The sequence below is a fragment of the Notechis scutatus genome, chromosome 3, assembly GCF_049901735.1.
Source record: "Notechis scutatus isolate UNSWTSFEM ecotype Mainland chromosome 3, rNotScu1.2, whole genome shotgun sequence".
Classification (NCBI taxonomy): Eukaryota; Metazoa; Chordata; class Lepidosauria; order Squamata; family Elapidae; genus Notechis; species Notechis scutatus.
In genome coordinates, this window is record NC_142011.1 from 180,701,333 (window position 1) to 180,722,020 (window position 20,688).

At 35.9% G+C, this 20,688-nt stretch overlaps 2 protein-coding genes across 6 annotated transcripts in view; one reads left to right on the forward strand and one right to left on the reverse strand.

Annotated features, from left to right (window-relative positions):
* RMDN1 (regulator of microtubule dynamics 1) lies at positions 1-15,563 on the reverse strand. Its single transcript, XM_026691178.2, has 10 exons — positions 15,242-15,563; positions 14,100-14,217; positions 12,635-12,722; positions 11,868-12,027; positions 7,901-7,990; positions 6,416-6,471; positions 2,959-3,046; positions 2,520-2,550; positions 1,320-1,453; positions 1-163 (listed from the first exon to the last, which is right to left on the reverse strand). The coding sequence occupies exons 1-10, from the start codon at positions 15,383-15,385 to the stop codon at positions 125-127; spliced, it is 948 nt and encodes a 315-aa protein (XP_026546963.2). The 5' UTR covers positions 15,386-15,563; the 3' UTR covers positions 1-124.
* CPNE3 (copine 3) overlaps positions 15,563-20,688 on the forward strand; it is a 25,915-nt gene continuing 20,789 nt past the window's right edge. For 2 of the 5 annotated variants that reach the window (XR_015748976.1, XM_026691148.2), the window contains exons 1-3: positions 15,616-16,184; positions 18,907-19,038; positions 20,369-20,548. Coding sequence is in view for 3 of the 5 variants with exons in the window: in XM_026691148.2 (XP_026546933.2) it covers positions 18,907-19,038; positions 20,369-20,548 (312 nt within the window). In the remaining 2 variants the exon portion in view is untranslated. Of the gene's footprint in view, positions 16,185-16,896; positions 16,967-18,906; positions 19,039-20,368; positions 20,549-20,688 lie in introns of those variants that run through there. The other 3 variants (XM_026691170.2, XR_015748977.1, XM_087961974.1) reach the window with 3 other exon arrangements.

Genomic DNA, 20,688 nt, shown 5'->3' on the forward strand with positions numbered 1-20,688 from the left:
TGTCAGTAAAATCTGGAATTTATTTTTCTCTAAAATTCTTTTCTTCATATACAAATTTGAACCACAATATAACAGTTTAGCTTTGTTTATTTTCTTAGTTCATCATATATTTTGAGTAATCGTGTCATATAGAATTTAGTAGTTCCAAAGCTTCTTTTTGTACCTGAAACAATAGAAGTGAAAAAATATCATTTGACACAGCATGTAAATCATGTAAAATAGTTATGTTAATGCACTCTGGTCTGCTAATTTGCCTTTGATTATTTTTTTAAGAAAATAGAGGACTACGGTGAAAAAACTGGATAGTTCAGTAATGCTTAGGGCACCAAACGTTTACCACTCTACGCAGACATTGATTTCCAGGATTAGATCAGATAGAAACTGATGCAGTGTGAAGTCCCCTCCCACTGGAAATCAGACTGGCTCTCTCTTTATTGCTTTTACACCAGCTCTTAAAAGCCAGGCTTTTTTGCTGAGCCTTCCCCAGTTTGATTTAATAGTACCATCTTTTTTTAAAAAACAAACAAACTTGTTTTTATTTTTATATGGGGTTTTGTGCTGCATTTATTTTTAATGTGAAAAATGAAGAGTTTTTCTTTTATTGCATTGGTATCCAAAGATACAAAACAAACAAACAAACATTGGGCTCTGAACTTCCACTGAGAGAGTTGGTTTCAATTTTCTGCTTAGTTACAGATCTGAGTCAATAATCATAGCTTAAATTTATGTCAGGGCTGCTATAAATTAAAGCCAAGCTTCCGGATAAAATTCTCACAAAGTACAGTGGAATCCAACCAGAGTACCATATCAAAATTTATGAAATCCTCTTCAACCCATTCAATCCTTTTCTCCAAAAAAGGGGACAGAAAGAAATCTACAGGAAATTCCTCTATTCCAACCATCTATTTTTAAACTTAGTTTTCATGAAAAACATTGACAATGCTTAAGAACAATGTTCATATTATGCCATATTGAACATTTCTATGATCATTTGATAGTCTGTTAGCATCTAATATTTCATAACAAAATTGTAATTTATTTCAATATACATTTCCAAGATTACTTTAGATTAATAATTTATTAAATTTAGATGCTGTTCAGTTCACAATGACTCTGAGATGATTACTCTCAGAAAATATGTTGGCTGGTTAGTTCTGAAAGCAGAACAATATATTACCAAGATCAAGAAACACAGTTTTAGGTTACAATTTGAGGCTAAAGAAAGCACTGATGTGCGTTCAGTATGTGTTCTAGTACAAGAATACTTGAAAATGTGTTTTTTATATCTATATATGTATCTGGCTGTGGAAGTAACTTACCTGCTTATCTTCCTCTGTATGTGGTAGCCGATCTCTAGCTTTTGTTAGCCAGAGAAGGGCCATCTTTTTATTATTTAATTTCATGTATGTCTTTCCCAAGAACAGCAAGTTTTTACTATAGAAATTTGGTTCAACTACACAATAAAAACAAACAAAAAACTTCTGGTTTTTAATTTATAATGTAAAAATTATTTGCTTCTAATATTTTAATAAGTTAAGCATAATCTCAGTACATATATAGAAAAGAGATAATGGGGTACTTTTTGCTGGGTGGTATACAGTATTTGGTTTTATCTGCACTGTAATGTTTTTATTTCATTACCCCTAGATTTACATTCTGTATTCAATCTATATATCTGATTTATATTACGTTTAAGATGGAAATTACTTTCCTTCTGTTCCTCAATATAAAAATCACTTCAATATACATTTTTATAATGCAAATTCTTATGTCAGTTTATGACTAAAACATTTCACATTTTCTTCAGAGAAACACAATGTATAAATAAGGTGTTAATTTTAATCTCATGATCAATAGGAACATTTTAATAAATGAAGAAATGCTTCTAACATAAACTCATAACGTGCTCTCAAGCTGGTTTTAACATACAATTCCTTTAGCATCCCTATTGAAAATATTAAATAATGTATGAAATAGTGTAATTTAAAGGTTGCATATTCAGTACTCAGTTTCAGTATTCTGAAACACTATGGATTGTCTAATTTATAATTAGGGTATCTCTCTGATGACTTGAGATGCTAATTTTTTCATTCTACATTAATATCTCAGTAGACATATCATTAGATACAGCTAAAGGAAATTTTAAGAACTTTATCCGTATCCTTGTTTCATATAATACTATGAATCGGGTCCCCAGCCTGTGGGCCATGGCCTACGCATAAAGGGTTTGTGGAGGGTTTGCAACTGGACCATGGAATTGACTAGTAAGGGCACCCATGCCATCCTTGCATGAGCGTGCTCCATTTGTGTGAGCGGCAGGTTTATATGCATGCTGCTTGTGGAAATGGAGCTGTGTTCACGCATGCTTGCCAACCACTTGTGTGAATCATTCCCCTCCGCAAAGCCAGGAACTGGGAATTCTGCTATAAATAATTTACACTTTCATACAGTATCTAGCACATTTTAATTTTGATTTCAAAATTAAGTTGTCATGCAATATGCTTTCTCACATAACTTACCATTTTCAGCCTTTTGAAAGTACTGTAATGCCTAGAAGACATTAGCATTAAGATTAGAAGAATACCATTAAAGTAATCCAAATCCTTCCAGTAAAAATTAAAATACTTCAATAACTGCAATGTAACTTGTGTTTTCTAAGGGAAAACACAAAAGGGAATGCTATATACTTTATAGTTTATATTCAAGAGGATATATTTATTTACAAATGTAATTAATCTTATGTATTTTATGAAATAGCTGATTATTATTGAAATCAATAAGTAATCATTTAATAAATGGTATATTTATTTTTCAGAATCTCAAGCTTTATCCAAAAATATAGTGCTTGACACTCTAGACTCATAGCTTATAAAGACTGACCTTTCAATCTCCTTTTTTTCAATGTTTTAATGGATAATACATCAAAAAAGCTATAGAAAATACTAATGGGACACATACTTCTTCATAGGTAGAACTGGGTGGTGTTGAGAATAAAATAGCGGCTATGTTCCTCTGATACCATGGCATATCAGCAAATGTGTAACACCTGTAACATGGAAAATGTATTAATTATGTCTCCTAAGATCACATTTAAAATCACATAACTAGAGGAGGCCAGTGAAATCTAACTTTAACCCAACTCTAGAAAGATGTATGCCTAACTGACTATTATATTTCCAAATAACTGTCAAGAACAACTAGAGAAGGCTATAAGTTAAATGCCAATTAAATGTAGAAAGGCCTCAATGGCTAGTTTTTTCTTTACGAAAACTACACTGCTCAAAAAAATAAAGGGAACACTTAAACAACACAATGTAACTCCAAGTCAATCACACCTCTGTGAAATCAAACTGTCCACTTAGGTAGCAACACTGAGTGACAATCAATTTCACATGCTGTTGTGTAAATAGAATAGACAACAGGTAGAAAGCATAGGCAGTTAGCAAGACATCCCCAATAAAGGAGTGGTTCTGCAGGTGGTGACCACAGACCACTTCTCAGTTCCTATGCTTTCTGGCTGATGGTTTGGTCACTTTTGAATGCTGGCGGTGCTTTCACTCTAGTGGTAGCATGAGACGGAGTCTACAACCCACACAAGTGGCTCACGTAGTGCAGCTCATCCAGGATGGCACATCAATGCGAGCTGTGGCAAGGAGGTTTGCTGTGTCAGCGTAGTGTCCAGAGCATGAAGGCGCTACCAGGAGACAGGCCAGTACATCAGATGTGGAGGAGGCCATAGGAGGGCAACAACCCAGCATCAGGACCGCTACCTCTGCCTTTGTGCAAGGAGGGACAGGAGGAGCACTGCCAGAGCCCTGCAAAATGACCTCCAGTGGGCCACAAATGTGCATGTGGCTGCTCAAACGGTTCACACTGAGCACATGTGACAGACGTGACAGGGTCTGGAGATGCTGTGGAGAACATTCTATTGCCTGCAAGATCCTCCAGCATGACCGGTTTGGCAGTGGGTCAGTAGTGGTGTGGGGTGTCATTTCTTTAGGGGGCTGCACAGCCCTCCATGTGCTCGCCAGAGGTAGCCTGACTGCCATTAGGTACCGAGATGAGATCCTCAGACCCCTTGTGAGACCATGTGCTGGTGCGGTTGGCCCTGGGTTCCTCCTAATGCACGACAATGCTACACCTCATGTGGCTGGAGTGTGTCAGCAGTTCCTGCAAGATGAAGGCATTGATGCTATGGACTGGCCCGCCCATTCCCCAGACCTGAATCCAATTGAGCACATCTGGGACATCATGTCTCACTCCATCCATCAACGCCACGTTGCACCACAGACTGTCCAGGAGTTGGGGGATGCTTTAGTCCAGGTATGGGAGGAGATCCCTCAGGAGACCAACCGCCACCTCATCAGGAGCATGCCCAGGTGTTGTAGGGAGGTCATCCAGGCACGTGGAGGCCACACACACTACTGAGCCTCCTTTTGACTTGTTTTAAGGACATTACATCAAAGTTGGATCAGCCTGTAGTGTTTTTTTCCACTTTAATTTTGAGTGTAACTCCAAATCCAGAACTCCATGGGTTGCTAAATTTGATTTCCACTGATAAATTTTTGTGTGATTTTGTTGTCAGCACATTCAACTATGTAATGAACAAAGTATTTAATAAGAATATTTCATTCATTCAGATCTAGGATGTCTTATTTTTGTGTTCCCTTTATTTTTTTCAGCAGTGTAGTTTTTGATTCCCAAACATATTATGACTTGGCTAGTCAGATAAATATATAAATATTTATTCTGAAGTGATTTTGAGAGTAGGGAGAGTAAGTCAAACAGATTCTCTTCTGGGTCTATCTATGCTTGGTTGGTAAGTTATAAGAATAGGACTTAATTCAGCTTCTCAGTAGAAGAAAAAGGGCAGCTTCAACAGTGGCATAGAGTGTTAGAAACTTCCATCACAACATGTCAAGATTAGAGAGAAGAAACTGATCAATGAAAGATCAGACTGTCAGTTAACATACAACAGCGGCTAAAACAGACTAGCCATTTGAATAATAGTTGAAAACCGAATCATTGTTCTGTCCAAATTAACAGTGGCTGGTTGATGGATTAAAGAGTTAATTAAATTTTATGGGTTGCTGGGTGAGATTAGAATAAGACTTATCAAAGCATTCAAGAAATGCTGAAGAAAAGTGCCGAAGAGGAACAAATACATAATTTGTAACTATTTTTGTTTTTATGGTTTTAATTATTGTGATGTAATTTGCCTCCTGGAGTCAATTGAATAGAGATGGGCAGCTATAGAAATTGAATAAATAAATTAAGATCTGCTTACTAATAATGCTTTGAAAACAAATGCAAGTCTAGGGAAAAATACTTGAAGTGCACAGGACTATGCTTAGAGAAGTTGGGGGAAATTCATTCATGAAAGAATGTTGAAACTGTAACGTAAAAGTTTCAATTTACTCAGATAAGGCTTGGCCAATACTGAAACTGCTAATAATATGACTAACAAGTCAAAGCCTGTATCTTTGTCATTGTGTCTTATTTGGTCCTTTGTTTAAGACAAGAATATTCATCACTGTGTTTGCAAATCTTTAAGATGTGGTGTTACCTAGTTTGGAGAATCTCAACAATAGGAAAGAAAGGCCTTTTTTAAAAAAAGATTTGAGCAAAACATTGCCACCCAAGATATAAATCAGTCAATAAATTACCTAGAGAGACAAGACTTATGATAGTTGATCAGGAATGTAAATATTAATGAATCATAAATGCAATCTTTACCATTAAGCAAAAACTGGAATGGGGAAATATATGATCCTTCAAATACTATGGTATCATATACAAGTCCCTGATCTCTTATGATTGTCATGTTAGTTAAGGCAAGCAAAAGTTGAAATTTAGTAATCACTGAAGGCACGATCAATGGACAAAGTTACAGTGGGAATGAATGTACCGCTAAGACCTGAAGGGCCAATTGAGGGAGATTGTCATGGAGAAAATCTATCTGGTTGTTGAGTTGTCACTGAGTTCAGAGCACATAATCAATAAAATATCAAAAGAACCATATGTTGCTTATCCTTGAATTAAATTATTCAGCGATCAGATATACAAAAAGTAAATTTATCCTTGACGTATCTTCTAAATAATGATTGAGAAACTGAGAAACCACTAAAATCAATATGCTTAACAGAGTAGAGTGGAGAGGGGTAAGTTTGGTGTTTAATAAGAAGGAAATGAGGATAGATCAAATGCAAATACAATGTTTTTAAAACAAAACTAGTGTAGACATATTGCTGAAATTTATATATAATGTTATGTAAGACAATGCTGATAGGGTAGTTCATTTGTTCAGAAACTTATTGCTAAATCGTAAAAGCATAATGCAATTACTTCACATTCCACATGTCAGGCAAAAACATTGGCATTTCAAATATAATTTTGTTTAGAAAGATTGTCTTACCAAATGCCCATAAGATGAAGTGAAGTAGCATCCTTTGGATTCAGATCAATTGCTTTCTGTTAAAAAAAAAAGCATTTATCATTGTTTAATATTTACCTCCATAACTCCTATCTTCCCGCTAATCCCCAGCAACAATGAAATTACATCATTGCATTTTTTTGTCTGAAAAAAGTAATGAACTTCATATAGTTTAGGGAGAAATACCCTTCATATTTAGTCCACATGTCTGTGGCTTGTATGGATCAGATTTACATCCTGATGGTTAAAAGCTAACATTAAGTCTGGTAGCATCCAACTTATTCTGTTCAAGCTCACAAAACTATATTTGAAAACACAAATATCCTGAAACATGTAGTTGAAGGAAAAAGAAAACTCTGAAGAAATTATAATCAGGGATGTGTAACATTCAACAGGTGCTCTCGAGGATTTATACCTGACCTTTCAACAACCTAATTCAAATATTTCAGGGTAGTTTGTGTATTCTCCAGAAGTGCATCTTCTAAAAGAAAGTGTGGTTTATTATTTTCATCCAGGATTAAAATTGAGACAAACTGTTCCATTTTGTACCTAACTTATTTATTCACGTCGGAGCTTATTAACAAAGACATAGGTAATTTCCTATCTCATGGAGTTTACTTTAACTATTGCGTACATTAAGAGAAATGGACCACAAAAGTTTTTTTAACAATGCAGGAAAAGGTCAAGACCATTAGAAATAGTGAATTCTTAAAATGTGTAATATGGCCATGCTACAGTGAACAGAATGCAAGCCATACACAAACAGCATTTAAAGCATGGATTAAAGAAGAAAAAAATGGCCAAATAAACTGAAATAAATTGAGATGAGTTAGTTTGCCTTTTCTGATCTATATTTTAGAAGTTAATTAAATAAATATTAATTTCCTCCTTCACATAATGACAGAAAAGTTTAAACTGCTGTTTATGTTTGTTATTTCAACACCTCCTTAAACAAAAGTTTATTAACTACACTGAAAAAGATAAAAATGCAAAATCCAACATGGTAGAGGTACAGAAGTCTTCAAGTTCCTGGGACTAGAACTGTGTCCCTCAAGAAGCATGCAGCAAACATAAATTACCACCTCTGAAAAAAGAATGGCAAGACTTTTGAAACATGAAGAACTCTCATTCTAAATTCATGCTGACCATGACTTTTCAGAGACAACAAATTACTCTTCTTTTATTCCTTAATATTTAAATGTATCCAATGTAGGCTTCAAAAATGTTACAATTTTTGTAATATTTTTCTTACAGAAATGTATTTTTGTATATGTTAGACAAAATCTATTAAAATATTTTAAGCATTCTCTATTAATGAAAACAATGAGAGTCCAATGATTCATATCTAATACAATTAAATACACTTCCATTTCTAATTTACTCTTCATCATAAATTGCTCTTCCCTCATGTTCAGGTTTGTGTGGCGAGAACACAAGGTTAATACAAAAATTAATACTTTTAAATACCTGAAAATGTTCCTTAATAACAAAAGCACTGGAGATTTTGTTCTTTATTCCTTCATAGTCTCCCACATCACTGAGGCATATTGCATACCACTAATAAAAAGAATGAAATAGATTATTTAGCAATATGAAATATTTAGGGATTATCGTATTGTCAATAAATACATTTCTAACCATACTACACAAAGATTTGTTATTTTAAGCTTCAGACAACAGGGAATGCTAGGTGATTAACTGTCTAAAAGTTCTAAAGTTAGAACTAAACTAATGACATACAATTTCTTACAAGGTCAAGCTGAAGGAGGTTTTAAACCAAGCTGAGATTACATAAAAGTCCTGAGAGAATAATTTTGGAAGAGTGAAGAACCTTTCCCACATCCTACATTCAGACAGGGCTCTGAAAAAAGACATTTAAAAGAAATTCTATGTTAATGTCTAGACAGGTTCATACTCAAACAGGACATGACTAGCTATAACTGTCTAAGCCAGATCCCCAACCTTTTTGACGCCGCTGCCCGGTTCCTCGCATCAGCTGGCGCGTCTGCCCAGCAAAGTTAACCGGATGCGCCATTTCTGACGGTAAAAAGCGCCCGTGATCGTCATCGAAGCGCTTTTTCGTCGCAAAAGATGGCGGGCGCTTAGCGCTTCGTGATTTTTCGGTAGAAATGGCTTTACCCGAAAAGCTCATCGAAAGCGTTATGTGCCACCCATCTTTTATTCAAAGCGCCGGTGCAGCTGCATCCGGAAAGCTTCACCGGAAGCGCTTTTACCAAAAGATGGCGCGCCTCAGCAACCAGCGGCCAGTAAGGCTTGTTCAGCTGTCTCGGCATCGGGTCCGCGAACCGGCGGTTGGGGACCCTGGTCTAAGCCATTCTAGGCTTTTAAAATTAAAATTTGAACTCAAAACTGGCAACAACTTAGTTCACTTACACTTCTATGAGTTATCTTACACTATGCAACATTTGTGCTTTAAAAGTAAAAGAGTGCTCCAGACCATGCAGACACCTAAGTTAGATGTATCTTCATCTTTTAAAGCAACTTAATCTTTATTTGGGATCATGCAGCTACTTCTGCATTGTTTGCCTTTAAATATATCTTGGTATTTATCGCTAGTTGCAATATTTTCAATACTGTATCTACTTTAAAGAGATCTAGTCAATAGAAATATTATTGCAGCTGGAGACTTCCAGTGGTGACATTGCGGCGGTGCAGGGAAGGAAGAACGGGCTCCGCTCTTCATCACCGATTTTTCACATTGGGAGGTGCCTCAGAGGGCACACAAATCTCGGAAGGATCTGTGGTGAAATAGGGAAGCCCGGGAGCAGCGAGGTGGAGGGCGACCACCCACTGCAACGAAGGGCGTGAGCTCAATAAAAAGGCGGTGATTCGGTGGTGGTGACAGCAAGGCTTGGAAGCGAAGGATTTGTCCAAGTCATTTAAACTTTTACAAGAGGATTAAGTGGACATATTGAAGATACCTTGACTCGAGTGAGAAAGAACTTAGCTTTTTGGGGTATAAGAAACTTGAGGAACTGTTTGCTTCTCCCTCAGTGGCATAAAAGACAGAGAAGAGCAGAAGAAAGAAAAATGGAATTGGCTGATGCAACAGAAATTGCCGAGTCTTCATAGAATAGAACAAACAGTGCTGTACAGTAAAGGTTTAACTGACAATTAATGAGAAGAATAATTAATTGAGGTGTTTAATGAAATATTTTTATACCATATTGTTGTACAAATAAGAGATTAACCTATTTGAAAAGATTTATAGTATTTTTTACATATTTTAGATACACATTAATATAGAAATATCTTAATGAATTAATGGATTTGTCAAATAGCTGAAATAGAGTGTGTAAGTTTAACCTGTTGATTGATGAATTTTTTTGGGAAAAAATTATATATATATATATATATATAGAGAGAGAGAGAGAGAGAGAGAGAGAGAGGTAAGTGTTTAAGGTGGTAGATTCTATTAGGTATTTATTATATATTTTACATATTATTAATCTCCATTATATTAGTTAAATTTGGATATTAGACTGGATAATAACTGTGTCTTATATGGTTCTTGGGTTAAATAATAGAGTGAATTTTTATAAGTATAAATTAACACATAGTAAGAAATAATATAGATAATTAATTGATTGCTCTATAAGTGTATAAGTGTATTATAAATGAATATCTTACTAATGAATTTGGATCTTTTGGAAGAGGAGTAAGAGGTGATTAAGAAGTTATATTGGGAAATACAGATAAGTTGAATAGTGAAAAGTTAGAAAATCTGGTTTGAGCATAAACATAGAGTGGTGTGAAGAAAATTTAAATTAAGTACAATCTAAAACTTAAAAAAAATATTTAAATTATTGAATGTTAATTTGGGATAACTTATTTAGAATCTTGAAAGAACAGAACAAAATACTAAAAGAAATGATGAGTACAACCACAACAACCCTGAAAGCTGGGGGGAAAAAAACCATCAATGTCGATGGCTTTACCAGTGACCCAAAGATCAATTGAAGGAATGCTTACAACGGAAAAACAAAATACAACATCAAACACACAAAACATGCAAACCACTTCTTAGTAATTCAGGAAACAATAATCAAACTACAAGAAACTATGTCCAAAAATCATGGGAAAACAGAGATGAGTTAAATTAAGTGTGATATACACAAATTAGATGAGAAAATGAGCTCAATTCAACAGGCAATAGAAAAAAAATGAACAAACAATAAAAACTGTGGAAACAAGAATAGAACAAACTGAGAAGAAACTTGAACTAAGAGATCGGAAAATTACGAGTTAAACAAAGATCTAGGAGATTCTCTCATCCATATGGAGATGGACCACACAGCCTTCTATCTCAAGATTTCAGAATGTTGCAGAGACAAAAGAAGAGGATCTTGAGATGACAATAATAGCAGAGGCTCTGCAAAGAGATAAGCACGAAATTCTAAACAAATTGGATGATGTTTACAGAGTGCATACGAATTATGCCAAAAGGCATAGATTACCGAGGGAAGTGCATATAAGGTTCGAGAGAAAAAAAGTGCAAGACATATAAAATAACGAGGGACGAACTGACGATGTACAAAGTAAAAGAGATAATAACCCTGAAACAGATTCCAAGATGGGTGAGAGAACAGAGGAAGGACGATTCCTGGCGACACCATTGACTAAAAGGAATACGTTATTCAGATGGTTAGTACCAGAAGGGATGCTAGTGTCGTGACAAGAGAAGCAAATCAAAGTAGACAACCTTGAGAAAGCACAAGACTTATACGATAAACTAGTGGGAGTAGAAGAACAGAGCAGCAGAGAAGAATTAGAGTCCGTAAGCCAGGAAGAGCAACAACAGGAACCAAAAGAAGGAGAACACAAAGAAAAAAGGAAGGAAGAAAAAGAACAACAGGAAGATGACTTAAGACCAAGAACACAAAGAAGGGCTACAAGACAAAGACAATAGAAGAATGGGAGAAGAAATCAAATTAATTTCAATAAATATCAATGGACTAAATTCCCTGGCCAAAAGAAAGCAAAAGTCTGATAAATTAGAGAAACAAAAAGTAGATGTAATATGTCTCCAGGAAATACACATTAAAATACAAGATAAGAAGTATTTAGAATACCCTAAATTAGGAAAATTATATATGACTTTAGCTGATGAAAAAAAGAAAAGGGGTAGCTATATGTTAGGGAAGAGAGAAAGGCAAAATTAATATACGCAGATATAAAGGGAATAATGCTGATTATTGAAATACAGAAATATAATTGCAGCTATAGTTTCTGGATCTGTGTGGTCTCAATTCATTTGGTAGGCTGGTTTGAAGTTATAATTGCTGTATACTAATTAAATGAATTGAATATGAGTTTGTCATTTAAGATATGAAGGAATTGTTGTAATTTTCCTTTCAAATTCTTAAACTCAGAAATGAGCCACTACAAAATGTAAATTATTTGTTTATCTGACCTTGTGTACACAATAACAATTGCTGTCCTTCTCTAGTGCCTTCTTTGCATAACCAAGGGCTTCATAAGCCAGCTGCTTCTTTTTTTCTGGTGAAGTGTGACTAAGTTGAGCAAGGTCTCGTAAAGCTCGTGCCAGACGCCACAATACTTGTGCATTTTCACTACATATTAACATATATAACAGGATATATTGATTATGATGTACTGTAGTAAGGTATCAATGTAAAGACATTTTTAATATACTTTTTAACTACTAAACAATAATTCTATGGAAGAACTTTATATAAAACAATATAAAGACAGCTTAATAATAACACATCACTGCATGAGACTATAATAATATTAATTGAGTATTTTGCAACAAACTGTATCTAGTGAGAGTAGAGGAACTCTACAAGAGTAATCATCTCCAGAAATTAAACTTTGGGGACATTCAAATTTACCCAACAGAGAAAGTTTTTATGAACCGTACATTCCCAATCTCCTAAATGCATTTAAAAAATTGATCTTAAAACTTCAAACTGTTTTATTGCTAATTATTATTACAGTGTCGTGTACTGATGTGTTATTATTTCATTTTGAGTGTTTTACATTGAAATCAATTAGAAGAAAAAATTGTTTTTTAAATGAGAGTAAAGGGACTCAAAAGGTCCACTACATTCTAAAATACTGATTTCAACCCTTCCGTGTACCAGTGATTTTGTATCATTGCTGTGTGCTCTATGCCAACCTCAGCCCACTAGACCATGCTGAAATATCATAGTGTACCTGTTTTTGTGTTCACTCAGCAACTGATAAAGCTTTTCGGTTTCTCCACTTCCATAGAGATAATCTGCTTGATGTATGATTTCATCAACTTATGATATAATAAAACAAGAATTCAATGAATCTGCCCTTCTGTGAAGCAGGTATTACTTAATAAAAAAACAATTCATGTAATTGTATACAGACATACTAATATTATAAGTCTGGAATAGAAGACAGTTTTAATAGAAGTAGTATCATGATAGTCAAAACACATTTCTTTCTTTCTATCAACAATTCTATAAGGTACTGTTAGGCTGAGTCTATTAACAGAAAGTGTTTCCAACAACTACCCCTCTTTTTCAGCCAGTGTCAAAGAGATATATTACAATATAAAACACTGATCTAGTTTAATCTTTCCCAATTTACCTGCTCTTAGATAAGTTAGACAAGTCACGAGTCAACAATTTTACTGGCACAAATAACCCAAAGGATATAGGTCATATAAGTATTAGATGATATATAAAAGGACAAAGTCAGCCAGAGAAGGAATATGTTAATATGTTAAATATTTTATATATGTATTTATAAAAATATAAATTCTGTAAACAAATAAAATATGTAAAATCCATTTTATATTCATCAGCAGCAAATTCTTTATACAATAGATACCCATGCCAATCTTCATCTCAATAATCATCTTATGGCAGAACTTCCATCTCATCAATATTTTTCTAAGTAAAGTCCTTCTATTTGATTATTTTAAACATATAACATTTCCTGAGCTTCAAGGTTGTTTAAGAGCTCTCATGGAAAACATACAAAATTATAATCTGCAACATTATTTGCAGTTTCCAAGATCTCCTAAAGATGGAACCAATATTTTCCAACTATCCTCTTCTGTATAGGGTATGACAGGTGAAATGGATTCCTTAAACCTTTAAAACCAGGGTTTTAAAATACTGATTGAAAGAATGAAATATCAGGCTGATATTCCCTTTATTCATTTTAGAAAACAAAATCAGTATCTAAATATTTGCAAGGCTGAATAAATGGATTTTTTTTACATTGAGTCACCTCAGTGCTAGGCCTCAGAACCATCCAATACCCTCTTCCACTTTATATTTCCCATAGGATCACATAACTTTAACCTTACTATCCTTTTATTGGATACTGAAGACCTGGTTTTTTCCTCCAGGCCTTAGGTTAGGTAGACTAGGGTCACCTGAGTGTGTGCTTTCTACTGGGTAAGTTATTTCCCTGGTTACCACATTTGTTTTGTATTATATAATTGTATTATATAATATGTATGCCACTAGAGTTCTAGTGAGTTGTGTGATTTATAAATGAATAACACAGAGTGAAAACAAGCTGTATCTCTTATAAGCAGCCATACCTAATCCTTCCTCTAATAAAAAAATCAGATTACATTTTAGGGATGGAGGATTGGATTTGACAACTGTACATTTTTATTTAAAAAAAAACTTACTTTTCACATCAGCAAGAACCATAGCAGACCGAGAGATTACTAGATAAGTGTTGTATCCGAGGTAGGACAATGCTGAAAATATAAACCCTCTTCTGAAAATTTTGAATTTTTCAAACACCTAATAAAAAAATCAACAGCTATTTACAAATCTGATAACAATATTTTTATCTAAGCACCACAAAGTGGCTAAATGTGGAATTTTTCAGTATGTCAAAAGCTACCTATTGTACGTCACTACTCCTTAGTTCAATCTGTTGATAAACTCTGTATTTCTGCCCCTCAAATTATTCAGTGCTACCTTTGGTTCTCTCTCAGTTGTGACCATTTTATCAGGGCATCTTGTTTACAAGGAAGCAAAATATTGTAAATTTAAAAAGCTCAAGCTTCAGTGTACATTTTCCTGTTAGTATGCACGAAAAATAGGTATTTAATGCTAAGCAGACATTCTAATTACACACTTTAAAATATCTCTCTCTCTCCGTCTCTCTCTCTCTCTCTGGGGATATTTGTCCAAGAGCAAAATACTACAAGAATAAAACACAGACATTAAGAACAACTTGGAAGCACCACGTCAGTAAGAACTATTTTATGTCTCTTTATGATCTGTTTTGTCAGTAAATCATACATTCCCCAATTCCCCTTAAGTTGCTTTTTCAAGAAGCAACTGGACTTTCTGGTTTTTCTTTGAAGACGTTTTGCTTCTCATCCAAGAAGCTTCTTCAGCTTTCAAACGTGTTCAAAGAAAACTAGGAAGTTCAGTTGCCTCTTGAAAAAGCACCTTTGGGACAACCATGACTTGGAGGATTGAGAATCTCCAGACATTCCCAAAACGTCACACATTTTTCTCAAAGAAAAACCACAGGTCTATTATCCTAATTTTTCCTATTCAGCAAATTAGGAAGCTCGAAGAAGACTATAGCAGCTTATCTTCATAGGCTTAAAGATGCAGGAATAATTCAGGGGTCCCCAAACTTAAGACTTAAGGACTTCAATTCCACAAGTCCACAAGTCTTAGCCAAGTTTGGAGACCTGTGGAATGATTCATGCTGGGGAGAAGACGAAGGCAAATTACAAAGAACATTTAAGAGAGCCATGCTTTTCAATCAGACCAAGACCATCATTTTCTCCTATCCCAGTCTTACCTCGACTCCCCTTTTTCCTCCATGGCCTGAAGAAAGTTGACGGCTGCAGCCGGATTTTATTCTTGGAGCCTCGCAAAAGAAACGGGTCTCCAGGAAAGAGCAACTTCGAAGCCAAGGTCGCACTGCCACCTTCCCCAGCGCCATGACAAAAAGCTTTCCTTGTTATTTTTTTTTCCGCCCCTCCGCCTCCTCCCATCACCCTTTCCTCGGATATGCCGGAAACAGGAACTGCCTGTTCAACGCCTCCACAGCCTTTTCGCATGTCTCTGATCTACCGGAATTCACCGGAAAACCTCCATGTTCCCTTCTGAAAAAGTCCGCAGGGAACAAGATCCGAGTTGCATTCATTCCGCTCTTCCTTGGCAACCGCTGTGACAACCGCGATTTCTCAAGCATCTTACCGCCACTCTTGGCTCTTCCCTGCGTACTTAGTGGTTTGTTTGTTTTTTAAACTGGCAAGGGAATTCTGGGAGTTGAAGTCTACAAATCTTAAAAGTTACCCAGTTTGAAAAAGACTTCATTGCATTGACTTCTCACGCGCGGAGAAGCCGAGTTGCCAGAGTTCTATCACGTGATCCCGATCATTTTCAAGGAGAAGAGGAGCATCCCACAAAATTTTGGTTAGTCTAGGAATCTTAAAAAAAAAAAAAAAAAACCACAAACACACCACCTTTACGGTGGTTTACAGACGGAAAGCAGAGCGCATGCGCCTTTGGGTGCCAACAACTGGCTGTTTTACCACGTTGGGAGAATTGCTCGGATTACACAATTGGGAGCGAGGGGGGGGGGGTCAGCAGGAGCGCCGTCCCTTTAAATACCTGAGTGGCCTTACCGCTGCTGCTCGCATTGCGTTGCATTGTATTGCCTTGCTTCGTGGAACAGAAACTGGGCGAGGCCGGAGAAGAAGGATCGCTGCTTACGGAGGCTGTTGTGATCTCTCGAGGTCGGTACAGCGGCGAGTATTCCTTCACGATGGGTCGAACTTTTCGGTCGGGCTGGTCGGGGGATGGTGGACCTTGAAGTTTGAGCAACACTAGTCGAGGTAGAAGGCAGTGGATCCCGGAGAGGCGTGGGGGGGAGCAGAGGGATAAAAAGACGGAAAAGGTTCGTTTGGGTGAGTGGCAGAATAACTGCAGAAAAGAAAGTTTATATAAATAGGTTGATCGTTATTGATCCTTAATATCAGTAATGCATTGGAGGTAGATTGCAGGCCGGGAGACAATTCGTGGGCGAATTAGTATCTGTCTTGGAGATTATTTTGGAGAAAAGAAACTGCCAATAAGGTGTGGCTCCTGGGACATGTGTGGAGAAATCAAAGGCAATGAATGGTATGCTAGGTCCACTTAATGCTTTACCTGTGCAGGCTGTGACAAGAGAAAGGGTAAGAAGGAGAAAGTTTAGCACTGTTCGGATCCTGCTGATTTCTTTTAAGAAGTTGGAGCTCACTGTTAGAAACCTATTAGAAAACCTATTTTCTAACCTATGTTAGAAAACCTATTTGGCTATTTACTCTTCTGTTTCGTTCAGAGGTTTGTGGAAGCATGTGTGCCTTCAAGTCATTGTTGGCTCCTGGTGACTGCCTGGATAAGATTCTGCAATTTAAGATTCTGCAATTTTCTTAGCAAGATTTTGGAATTGGTTTGCCATTTCCTGCTTCCTAGGGCTGAGAGGGAATGGCTGGTCCAAAGTCACCCAACTGGCTTGCTGCCTAAGGCAGGACTAAAGGTCTGGGTTTCTAGCTTCATGCCTTAACCACTACACCTAACTGGCTCCCTCAGAAGTACAAGGTTGCATTTTTTTCTGAAAAGGATATTATGCTTACAGATATTATCTTTGTGATTTGCTATTTGAGAACCTCTGGTTTAGATCATCACATGACATTATGGGACCCAGTGTTATCTTTGCACTAATGTGCTGGTGCAGTATTCTGTTTTTCCCCTTAGTCTTACATTTAGTAGGAGTAACTATTATCACAAAACAGCCCACAGATTTTCTATGTTTACTTCTTTGTGAAAGATTGCCTATGCTATCCCAGGTTCATAAGAGAAGGGGGATACAAAGAAAGTTGTTGTTTTTTATCACACTCCCTTTCTCTGAAAGCTATGTTGCTCTCTTCCATAATTGTATTCCAGGAGATTTTGAAGAATGAACTCTTTTGGAAGGCCTTTAAGAATGACTGTGCAGCCCCTGAAGCTTAGCTTCTTTAACTAGTTTACTGGTTGTGTGATGTGTGTATAACATTAATAAAGTTTTTTAAATAACCAGCAAGAACTAATAGAAAAAGACAAAAGTGCAAGAAGGAAAGAAAAAATATAGACAGAAGCATGTTTCAATTTTCTTTGTAGTAGTTATAAGTGAAAATGTACATTTTCCTATTACAGTACTTTATACAGATGTTCATCATGCCTTTATTGCTCTAGAAATAACTCAAAGTAGCAAGCATATATAATAATCTTTTCTCCTATTTTACAACAACCTAGCAAAGTGAATTGGCCCCAGGGGTGGGATGCAACCTGTTCTGCCCGGCTCTATAGAACCAGTAGCTCTGAAGAACAGCAGACACCGAACTGGTTTTGTGTCTGCTGCTGTTTCGCCCGCCCGCCCGCCTGGGCTGTTACTTGACCTTTATTTCCTGCTTTTTCAACCTTCGCTGCTTTGCGTGGCACAGCTGAGCTTGAAAAAGCAGTAAAGTGTTTTTTGAAATGCGCACCTGCACGCAGTGCTTATCAGCTGTCCAGGTGGCACAGCTTATGGTGTATTACATGCATGCACAGCGCCTGTCTGGTGTGCAAAGTGTGCATGTGCACGCAAAACATAACTACCGAACCGGTAGTAATGCCGGTTGAATCCCACCCCGGCTGGCCCAAACTATCACCTTCATAGCTTTCATGCCTAGGCCTAGACTAAAACTCAGTCTCCTGGTTTCTAGGCCAGCACCATAACCATTATACCAAATTGGCTGTCAGTTACAAAGTTTATATTTTTTCTATATTTTTTTTTTCCTGATTGTCAAAACCATATGTCAATTTAACTTTTTCTTTATTTCATGTAAAAAGTCTGGAAGAAGTTTCCAGTCACTTTTACTGGTTGTATTCATTGTGTGTTTCTTTTTTCTGTCTGACACATTGTTATGAAGGATTCTCTATGAGATACTTAAAATTTGATAGGATGTAGATTTGATAAATAATTGGAAATGGTTCAAAGCAGGATAAGAAACAGTTGACTAAACATTAAAACTACTGAATGTATGAGTTTGATGACATCCTTAAGGATTGTGACACTAGATAGCAAACTTTGCTAGATTAGATTACATTGCATAAAATGTGTGGTTTTCAAGTTACATAGAAAGTAAAGATGTGTTGATCCCTTGTTTCTGAAAATATAAAATTCATATATTAACCATATCTGTTTTAATATTTGCACAAAGTGCTTGATTGAAAGCAAGAGTAAATATTTAGACACTATAAGAAAGCAGTGGATAACATTGGATGATATATTAAAGTCTAAATAAATACATGATTAAGTGACATTAAGTACAGTAACAGCTGGAAGGATACACGGTAGTTTCAAAAATTACATATGGGTACAACTTATTAAATAAGCTAATAGATTATTGATATATGCATGGTACACATGATAATTGATTTTCCCATCCCATGTTGCAGATGGCGGCGCAGTGTGTAACAAAGGTGGAGTTGACTGTTTCTTGTAACAATCTCCTGGATAGAGATATTAGCTCCAAGTCAGACCCACTTTGTGTGCTACTTCAATACACAAGTGGACAGCAGTGGTACGAGGTATGTTACAGTGACCATTGGGAGGTCGGTGAAATGAGGATCCAGATTGTTGGTGGCAATATGCTGACTCTAAACTGCTTAGAAAGGGGTGGAAAGCACTGTGAAGCGGTATATAAGTCTAAGTCCTATTGCTATTAATACAGTCTGATTGCTTTGTTATTGGGAAATAGTAAGTTCAGGATCTCCTCTTTTGACTTTACCTTAGGTATTAGGACTACTTTGTTTTTAAACAAAAATGCACCATTAACCATTTCAAATGGCAGTTTCTACATATTCAAGCAGTGTAAGAAGAGCTCTGTTTCTTTTTCCTTTTATTAGAAAATTCATTTTACTGTTTAAATGTTCACATATAGGATTGCATCCCACTTTGCCAGTCTGACACAAAAACAGAATAGTAGTTCTTATGCCAGGTGTCTTGCAAATCTTTTCCGGAGGATTGAGTGTCTTTTCGAGAGATGGAAGGTGCATGACACATAGTTAAAAGGAGAAGGAAGTCCCATTAAAAATAGTCCTTGACCTATGACTACAATTAGGAAGCTATGTGGTCATAAAGCACAACATGCTGTGGGCCAAAATGACTGCCATAATTTCAAACCACTGCTGAATAAGTGGTTATAAATTGAGGACTTTTTGTAATTGAATAGGTGTTCCTTGGTAGCTTTGCAGTGTCTTGGGCAAAGAATTAATAAGTTTAAAAGTGCATAGTTTCTGGTTTTTCTAAAATTGCATTTTGTGTTAAAAGACTTTGCATAATATTTCAAATGCTTCTGAAAAATATGAAAAACAGTGGTGTAATCATTTCATATTTATTTGAAAGTAAGTTCAGTCAAAATAAACAACTGGCATTTAATTATTTAATATAAAATTATATTTGTATAATGTGTTATTGTGTTACTATATTAACTTTCATGTATTCGATTAATGAAGGGTGGTTTTTTTTTTTTTTTGTAAACTACGGTTTAGCAATCTGCAAAGGAAAATCTGTCAGCATTCTATCATTGTAAAGATTTTTTTTAAAGATTTCTTCATGCCTAAAATGTTCTGTTTATATTTTACAAAAGTTTCAACATAATTCTGTGCAAATCTGTTTATACTTACTAAGATTTATACATTTCATTTTATTATTTGATCCCTGCTTTATTACTTTATAAATAATTCAGGGAGGCAAATATATTTATAACTCCTTCCTCCATACTAATATAAACCGGTATAGGATTGCATATTTACCCTTATTTTATTTTATTTTCTTGGGGAGAGTGCATTTTTCAGAATGCTCAAACAGAAGTTTGAGAAATAAAAAATAGTGATAAACCACTCTACTGTATTGCAGGTTGATCGCACAGAAAGAATCAAAAACAGTTTGAACCCTAAATTTTCCAAGAAATTCCAGATTGATTACTATTTTGAACTAGTTCAGAAACTCAAATTTGGGGTTTTTGACATTGATAATACAACTGTTCAGCTGAACGATGATGACTTCTTAGGAGAATTTGAATGCACACTGGCTCAGGTATGTGCAAACGGGTTCTGGACATTTCTTAAAATATAATAGCCTTGGCCATAAGGGAAAAGACCAAAATACATTGACAAGATGCCTTTATTTTGACAAGGAACATTCTGTTATAACCAGCTTGCCTGATCAACAGATTT